The 9,258-nt window shown below is 36.9% G+C and overlaps 2 protein-coding genes across 2 annotated transcripts in view; one reads left to right on the top strand and one right to left on the bottom strand.

Annotated features, from left to right (window-relative positions):
* LOC109209550 (clathrin light chain 2-like) overlaps positions 1-822 on the top strand; it is a 2,532-nt gene extending 1,710 nt beyond the window's left edge. The window contains exon 3 of the mRNA XM_019372847.1: positions 229-822. Coding sequence (XP_019228392.1) covers positions 229-567 — 339 coding nt within the window. The 3' untranslated portion in view covers positions 568-822. The remainder of the gene's footprint in view (positions 1-228) is intronic.
* Positions 1,531-7,666, bottom strand: LOC109209543 (uncharacterized protein C11orf24-like). The gene is made up of 5 exons (XM_019372839.1): positions 6,912-7,666; positions 6,329-6,440; positions 4,059-4,173; positions 2,315-3,367; positions 1,531-2,052 (listed from the first exon to the last, which is right to left on the bottom strand). The coding sequence occupies exons 1-5, from the start codon at positions 7,102-7,104 to the stop codon at positions 1,795-1,797; spliced, it is 1,731 nt and encodes a 576-aa protein (XP_019228384.1). The 5' UTR covers positions 7,105-7,666; the 3' UTR covers positions 1,531-1,794.

Genomic DNA, 9,258 nt, shown 5'->3' with positions numbered 1-9,258 from the left:
CCCTAAAAAAAAAAGAACCTTTTTGTTGACTGGGGAGGGGGGACAATTACCGGAAAAAAAAAAAAAAAAACTGAAATGATGAAGTTAATGCTATGTGGAACTTTCGCTTGCCAAGAATTTATTTAGCTACCCTTGTCGATTCTGTTCTGATTCCTTCCATTTACCAGATTACCATGTTACTCATCTTGGCCCATTTTCATTATTTTTCCGTTGTATCTCTTGTCTTAGTTATTCGTAGCCAGTCATGAGAAGTTCCATGCTGAAGCTGCTGGAAATTATTGGAAATCAATCGGGGAGCTGATTCCTAATGAAGTACCAACAATTGAAAAGAAGAAAGGGAAAAAGGATGACGAAAAGAAGCCATCGATCGTTGTGATTAATGGGCCAAAGCCTGGGAAAGCCACTGATTTATCAAGAATGAGGCAGATACTATTGAAGCTTAAGCATAATACACCTCACCACCTCAAGCCTTCTCCACCAGCAGGCCCTTCTACAAAAGCTGATTCTGCCTCAGCTCCAGTTGCCACCGCAGTAGCTTCCTCCTCTGAGCCTGTTGCTGTTGCTTGATAGGAAAATTCTCCCCTCCACTGGAGGCATATGTCGTTTTGTTCTTAATGTAGTTCTCCTTTCTATCTGTATATGGTGTCGATAAAGTAGGATTGAGTGGAGTGTTACAGCAGAGCTTCCATCATCTGCATAATGGTAGAATTCTTAGGTGACAGCGAGTTATGTGGTCGTTTATAAAGTATTTGAATTCTGTGCAGAGCTCTTGAGCTTAGCCAAATGCCAATGATAATTTAAAACTCAATTTATGCTTTTGTATCCTGCTCTTTTTCCTTTATTCCTGTTTTGGGTCTCCCGGTTCTATCGGAAACAGCCTCTCTACCTCTCCAGGTAGGGGTAAGGTCTGCGTACACACTACCCTTCCCGAACCCTACTTGTTATACTGGGTATGTTGTTGTTTGGTCTCCCGGTTCTCGTCATGGGTTAGAATTTATCATTTTTACTTTGAACTTCAACATTTTCTCTTATCACACGAAACTTGATCTATTTCTTTTATAAGCCAAATTATTGGGGCTCTTTAGCTTGCAATTGAGATGATTTTTCTATTTTCCAATACTTTAGTAGTCTATTTTGTTCAGCATAGAAGCAAACCTTGTACACTTTTATCATCCCCGATGAATCAAATAAATCAGCTAAATTCTGTTTCACCATATAATGGAGTAACAATTCACAGTGGTTGTTAATATCACTGCCTCAGTCGCATTCACCCAATATTTCTCCTCTAGGAATCTAGGAGATGTTAACAGAAGTAGCAAATCAAGCTCTCAAGGAACTAGCGAACAGTTTCATTTATTCATCTTTAAGACAGACTTCATTGTGTGCTCTGCGTTGAATAGATACAGAGACGTAGTTTTTGCATAGAAAGAGGCTTTTCCCTTCTTTTGCGACGATAAAAGGCAAAAGCTTCTTTTTTCATGTCAAAAGTGAAACCCCTTAAAGCTCAGACACAATGTTCAGACCTTCTAATCTTGTATATACGTCTCGTGCAAATGGCACAAGAAACTAGATCACATTTCTCATGAATAATAACACGGAAAATTGGTTTCAGCACATAACTCATGATACATGGCTTCAACTAGTACCTAACCAGTGCTTATATATCTTTACATATTCAAGTGAACTAAATCTATTGGTTTCTCCTGATAAACAATGGTATTCAGGTGCTAAAATTCTCATACTTCACTGCTCCTAAAATTAGAAATTAAATCCTGCAGCAGGAAAGGAGAATCATCACCTTCCGTGCAAACTGGGAGGAGATCGAGCACCTTTATCGCTGTTAATATCATCATCAGCTTCAATCCCATCCACGCACGGGGCATTGTTATTAAAACTCACTTCAGAACTGGCATTACTGCTCGTAGCAAGTGGAGAATCAGATACACTTACTGTCCTGCTTCTATTAGGCCCTGATCTCACACTGTACATAGAGGATGCTGGAATATTAGTCATCATAGGGCGTAGATTACCTGGGATGCTTCGCCTTATATCCTGTCCAAGAGGAATATCTAGAATTAAGCAAAACCACGAACAAACAGGCCAAGAGGGAAAAGCTTCTAAGACTTGAAAAGCTACCAAAAGACCAACATAACATGTTTTACAAAATCTTCGGGTGTCCTCAATCTACAGAAGAGCACCATATCATCTTAATGCCAAAAATATAGACAAACCGTCATTTTGTTAGAAACATCAAGTGATTACAGTATATTACCTAGCTGAAGATAGAAGCAACAAATGAAAGGGGTATACATACCATATGCCTAATAGCCATATCCAGGGATTTCTTTGAAAATGTTCTTCCAAAGCCTGAGCTGTCAGGTGATGAAGACTTTGTAGATAAGTTACTCCGTGGAGACTGTTTATCATCCTGCTTTGGAGGAGCCAGCTTCCGCATATTTACTACCCTTTCAACCATCTTACTTCCAACCATAACAGGGCTTACATTGTCATTAGCTTTAGCATGCAATCGACTCATAGCTGGGATAGGTACAGAGCTTCCACTGCTATGCGTAACACCATTAGGAGGACGTCCTCTTGCTGGAGAGCATGATTGTCGTCTAATCCTTCCATTTGAAGCTGGCTCAATAGATGAAGATCTAACACTTGGAGCTCCAGGTCTACCCCTTGTAGCAGAAATTGGTCTGTCAGATAATGATGTCCTTAAATTGGGTGGCGCATCAAGGGAGAATCCTGGCATATCTGAAGGCTTCCATGGTCTGGGCTTTATAGTGGGAGAACTAGGACGTGAGGCTGAAGGATTTCTGGCTGAACCTGTAGCTGTAGCTGACTTAGCTGAAGAGGCAGATGAAGATCTAACCAGTGGAGCATTTGTATTAGTTGTACTAGTCATTGAAGGTGGCCGACGTGTTGGAGTTGCTGTCCTTGATGCGGACTTTGATCCAGGAATAGACGCCCTGGTAGTTGGCGTTGAGGACCTTGCACTAGACCTTGCAGTAGGCGTTGAAGATCTTGGAGGTGCTGTGGCTTTAGCAGAAGTCAAAGTGGCACGAGAAGTAGGTGTTGCAGACCTTGATTGTCTAGATGCTGTTGTGGTTGACATTGTTTTAGAGGTTGTAATAGATGTCGGTCTGGATGCTGCAGTAGATGAGGGTCTAGACCCTGAGGTCAAAGTGGATTTAGATGTTGTGCTTAAAGTCGGTCGTCCAGTGGGAGTTGAAGGTCTTGATCCACCTGAAGATGATGGTCTCCGGAGGCCTGAACTTGAATTATTTAATACAGGAGAGGAAACTGGCTGTCTAGACGATAAGTTGCTTCTTGACGTTGGCTCGGCTTGGGGATTTGCCAACTATATCCACAGTAACAAAATGTAGAATAAAATTAGCCCATAAAAATAACTTGGAACGTAAATCACTTAGATTAAGACACAAAGTAAGAAAGAAGAATCTTAACAAATTCCACCTGAAATTGCATATTTATGGCAAAGTGGCAGGTAAAGTTATGTATTTTAGTAGATCCTAGGAACACAAACCATTAAGGCTTAAGTGATGCAACTCAATAAGGGAGACAAGTCCTAACTTCAATCTCTACATGCTCCTAGGAATCTATTAAAACTCACAAAAGAGGCTGCACTGAGAGATGGGTACATAGTAACTCCACATGCTTACAAGGACCTTCAAAAAGGAAACATATCTTCCAAACAAGAATAGGAACAATTGTGAAATATTAAAAGCAAATATTTTATTACTAATTGCATTTGATTGCGTGCTGGAGTCACTACGTGCATGCATTTTTTTTTTTTGAGAAAGGTAACAGTACTACATGCATGCATATTCAGTTAAACAACCTGTCATGCCCATTTTATCTAATTATAGAAATTTCTTTTTCATTAACGGAAGCGATGTGAAATAACTCCATGATTTTCAGATAACATTTCTCATGTTAAGCAATAAACAACTTAACTGCCCATCTATAATACTTAGCCACAATGCCTCATATCAGATGTTATAGAGTGGAAAGTTAGAATAATATATCCTTACTCTAGATTTCAATGCAGTAGGACGAGCTTTAGGAGTTCCAAGTTGACTCATTACCGTCTTCTGCGACTCCATCTCAAGTGAAGGAAAAAGAGGAGTACCAGGAGGTGTTAATAGCCTGAAATACAAAAAATAACGCCTCATAATAGAGCACAGAGAAGTACCCATAGTGAAAAAACACGAGCAAGAGTTATTGCAACATAGAGACATCTTACTTATGTAGCAAATATAACGCAGATTCAAGAAATACCTATTTGATTTATGAAATCTAAATATAGCATGCCACCTACTCTTTTTACATATTCATGTTAAACATAAGATAAATCACCCTTAATAATTTCCATAGTTAAGCCTGTGGAAGAAAAATTCTGATATTCATGGTATTGCATGTTGTTGTGTCACCATGACGATTATGGGTGTTAAAATAGGGCATTATTAAAAGATAATTTTGTAGACCCATCACATGAAATATCTCCAACTTCTTGGAATTCATCAAATTTAGAAAATAACTAGATTCATGTAGGACATGGGCATCTATAAGCCGGTGTAACTAAGAGAAGAGCGGAAAGAAGGAATCACAAAATCAATAATTACCAATAATCTAACTCCTTGAGTTAGTCTGAGGAATAGCCTCTCATTCCTGGTTTCTTTTTAGTGCATCCACGAGGCTCTAATGCGTATAGGAGATTGGCTGTCGTTCATTCAGAATCATATTATGTTGTATACGGGAGATTTTCCCTTTATTGATTAAATTATTCACCTTATCAAAACAAAACAAAAAACTCCAAGCCTTAGAGAATATGTCATTGCGTATATATTAGCAAGTAATCCCTCTCACTAGTTGCCTTTCAAAAGCATTTTACATTATCCCATTTCCACGTAAAGCAGAACAAAACACGATTGGAAGCAAATTTTCCGCATAGGGAATATCAACTAGTAGGAATTAACGTTAGCCTTTATTAGGCCCAGTAGTTGATAAAAATTACTTAAGTTTGGTTAGAGATTGTATGACATTGTTGAAAGAGGTGCTAGACATAGATCACTCGACATTTAGAGAATCCCTTATTTGTCTAGGACAAATTATTGATCAGTGGTATGAATAGGATACGACTGAGCAGAATTTTTATAGTGGATTCAAAGTTTATTCCAACTAATTTGGAATTGACGCGCAGCTATTGTAATCACAGCACTTGGATATAACAATTGGTTTTTCTACTTTATAATTGACCACCGAATTTAAATGTGAATAGTCATAAGCTCGTCTGTTCTCATCTCGTGATGAGACTTCATATTTAGTTCACATATCTGGAGAACTTCCTAGGAAAGCGTAGATACCAAATCTTATGTTCTTTTTTTTTCTTGATCAACAAACACCAAATCTTAAGTTGTTTATATATATTCAATGTGACTCATTATAAACACCTAATCCTATATTTTTGAAATTATCTAAATTTGAGAGTCCTGTAAATCCGTTGGAATCGATGAGACACTTCCTAATATGCTGCTTTCTTCAGGATATTCAACAGAACTTCTTAACAGATTAATAGGCCCTTCTAGTAAAAGAAACTAGTGATAAGGGAAGATTCTTTCAACGAAGACCTAATCGAAAAAATGGTAATACGTTATACTAGATTAAGACATTAACAGTTTATTTGCTTATTAGTCGTTCAACTACATTAGATGTCTTTTAAGCTATCATGAAGCTGGTTTAAACCCATTGTTTATCCTTTTTTTTAATAGGTTAAGTTCATGTTTATCATATTGGAACCTACCTAATTGATTATATATGTCTTTATACGCTTGAGTTGTTCTTAGTGGTTCCTTTCCTCCTAGATTAAGACAAACTAAATACAGCTGTACATATATTATTGTACTATATTTCCTGTCCTACTTCTTTGTGTCCCTTCATTTTCGAACTTTATGTGACTTTTATGTCTATATTATTTACTTCCGGTCATTGACATTTCCAATTGTCTATTAACTTCAATGAGTCTGTCTACAGTCTACAGAAGATAACTTGGGCAAGTGTATTTTGCATTTGCCAGAGGCTTTTATTGCATGACCAGAAAGGGAGGCATTCACATGTAGGATTTAACTGTTTTTTCTAAAAAGGATGAAATTTAGGTGACATGGCCCAAGCATTTTGCTGGATAAACGAAGTAGGAACTTGTAACACTGGAAAACAATTTAACAAGCTAAAATATAAAACCAAAGGAACAAAAACAGTTACAACTATCACATGCTCCAGAAACAACACAAGAGACACAAATTACCAGTCATAGTCATTTTTATCATTGTCAGCATTGAGGAAATCATCAGCACCAGTCTTCCGCACCGGAGTTGCTGATGCAATGTCAAAAATAGGAGAACTACCTCTTGTTGCACCTGCAAGGAAAGTATAATTACTTAACAATATCCCCATATAGCCATGACTTTATCTTATGAAGCAAATACTATTAGAGAACACTACTCCTAATTTCAACCGATCTCACCAATTACCATCTTAAGCAAAAAACCATGTGCCTTAACTATATAAAAATGAATATAAGTCATCTCATTAAGTCAACAAAATCTTAAATGATCCACAAACCCGCCCATCCTAAATACGCAAAAGGCAATATAGTACTTCCTCCGTCTTATTTTATGTGGCACTGAGTTTAAGAAAGAAAAACTTATTGAACTTGTGATCAAAAATATAAATCATCTCATTAAGTTAAGTATAAAGTAAAGATGTCATTCTTCTTTGGACGGACTAAGAAGGAGAGAGGAAATGAACGGAGTAATAAAAAAGAAAACAGAACTTTCATTAAAAGAAATAAAGATGAAAACAGGAAAAAAAAATTAAAAGTTTGTTACCAAGGGGAGCATCAAATTCATCAGAGTTCTGAAGAAGAAGAAGATCATTTCTTTCCTTTTCCCTTCTTCGCATTTCCAGAAACAATGTTAGCTCCTCGTCCTTCTCCTTCATTCCCGAGCTCCTCAGACTCCCCATTTGTTGTTGTTGTCTCTGCCTCAACGCTGACTCTTCTGCCCTAAAACTTCTATTCATTTTCAAAAAAATAAAATCCTAAACCCTCAAATCCATCATTAACGTGGAAAACCACAAATTCCCCCTCTTAAAAACCCTAGCTTTTTCTTCTTCTTTCTGCAAAACTAGAAACTGAAAAGCCTCGTAAAAGTAGCCTTCTGTCTTCTTAAAATCAAAAGCTAGAACCACAGATCGGAAGCTCGGGTTCACTACTCCGCCATTTCCAACAAGAACTTAGCTCAAAATGAAGCTGCATTTCATATTTTTCCAAGCACCAAAAATACCAAAACTTAAATAGAAATATTACAAGTATTTGGAAATAAATTCTTTGCAAGGGAAAAAGGTAGATAGAGAACTAGTGAGACAGCTTCACAAAACCGGCATTGTTGAGAAAGCTTGAAGCTAAAAATGTAGAGAGAGAGGATCAGAGGGACGATCTGTTGAAAGGAGAGAGAAAGTTGAATGGCAAGAATAGTTATTTAGGGGGTATATTGGGGACCAATTGTGATAATCTGAAAGACTTTTCAGGGGAGTTAGGAGTTTTAATTTTTCTCTTCTATTTGGCGTTTTCGGGTTTTTAATAAAGATCACGAGTCACGAGTTGTGGGGCTTAAGTTAAATGCAAACTAAGGGGCCGTTTGGCCAAAAAAATTACTTTTTTTTTCGAAATCACCATTTTTGAATTTTATAATTTTTCGAAAATTTGAAGAACTCCAAAAGGTTTTTTTTTAAATTTTCACTTCAAATCACTCATAAAGTTCAATAAAGCCCAAAATTATATTTATGTTCAAACACAACTCTAACTTAAATACCAATTTAGCTTGAAAAAAATTCACTTTTTTCTGAAAATTTACAATTTTTATTTCCAAACGCCTACTAACACACACAGCTATTCTGGGGATTTCCCTCACTTGAAGTTTACGTTATCAGAATTGGGATCGTTGTCCTTCCACTCTCTAATAATTACAAAATCAGCTCAGTTCCTTCTCTATTTTGGCTAGCATCATTTCTAAGTTAGCAATTGCCGTTGTTTGAGGGAAAAGGAAATATATGGTTCATAATTGTCAAAAGAGCTTAGCATGTTAAATTGTTAATGGTGGAAAAATGTTCTCATCTACAAATTACGGAACATATTATTATTTCAATCACTAACAGAAAAGGCAAGGATAATTATTGCTAATGAAATAAAAACTTAATTACTTCTTATAGCTTCTGTGATTAGAGTTCAATTCAGAAAAATTGTTGCGAAAAAGCAAATAATGCTTATAGGAAAATTTTGGTAAAACAAAAAAGTAAAAATGCATTTGGATGTTAAGTTGTTAGTATTCGGAAATTTGCAAAATTTGGATGCGCTTAACCCTAGTTTGAATGGACAATCTATCCATAACTTGCAATTCCATGCTTCATTGAAATTGCTTTACACTATTTAATACTGTTCGGAGTCAGATAAGTTATGCAGGTTTAACACTATTTTGATTAGTAATGCATGAATTATTTATTATTGAATATTGGCAGAATAGCCTGGGAGACACTTGTACTTGTTCCGGTTTGTCATCCCGGTCCCTACACTCCATAAAGTTTCATCTAGACACTTCAACTTAATCAAAACAAGACTTTTAAACTCTTCGGAATCGCGTGAAGCTCACTTGCTTGACGTGGATGACAAATCAGCATCCACATCAGATTCTATGCCAAAATAATATTATTTAACAAAATTTTAATTTCTTAAACAAAAAATAAAATAAAATAAGCAAAAAATTAAAATTAAAGAAAACCCATTCTCCCTTCTTCAAACCCACCCACTCAACCTTCTTAAAATAATAACCCACCAGCCATGGCTTCTCCACCATGAGTACCACTATTTCCTTCACTCCTCTTTTAAAGAAAGTTAGCTATCCATGAAAAATACATGAGCAGAGAATTAGGTCTTTTGAATTTTGACTTATTCCTCTACCCCAATTTGAAAGGGCTGTGAAAAAATTTAAAAGCTAAAACCATCGGAAAAAATGGAGGAAGGGACTGAAGAAGAAGAGGAGGGGGGGAGGGAGAGCGAAGGGGGAAGGGATTGAAGAAGAGGGGGGAGGGGGGGCAGAACGAAAGGGAGAAAGGGATGAAGAAGAAGAGGAGGGGGGGGGGGCGAGAACGAAAGGGGAAAGGGATGTGAAGAAGAAGAAG

This window comes from Nicotiana attenuata, chromosome 2 (genome assembly GCF_001879085.1).
Source record: "Nicotiana attenuata strain UT chromosome 2, NIATTr2, whole genome shotgun sequence".
NCBI lineage: Eukaryota > Viridiplantae > Streptophyta > Magnoliopsida > Solanales > Solanaceae > Nicotiana > Nicotiana attenuata.
The sequence above is the reverse complement of the archived record's forward strand: the minus strand, read 5'-3'. Positions and strand labels throughout refer to the sequence as shown.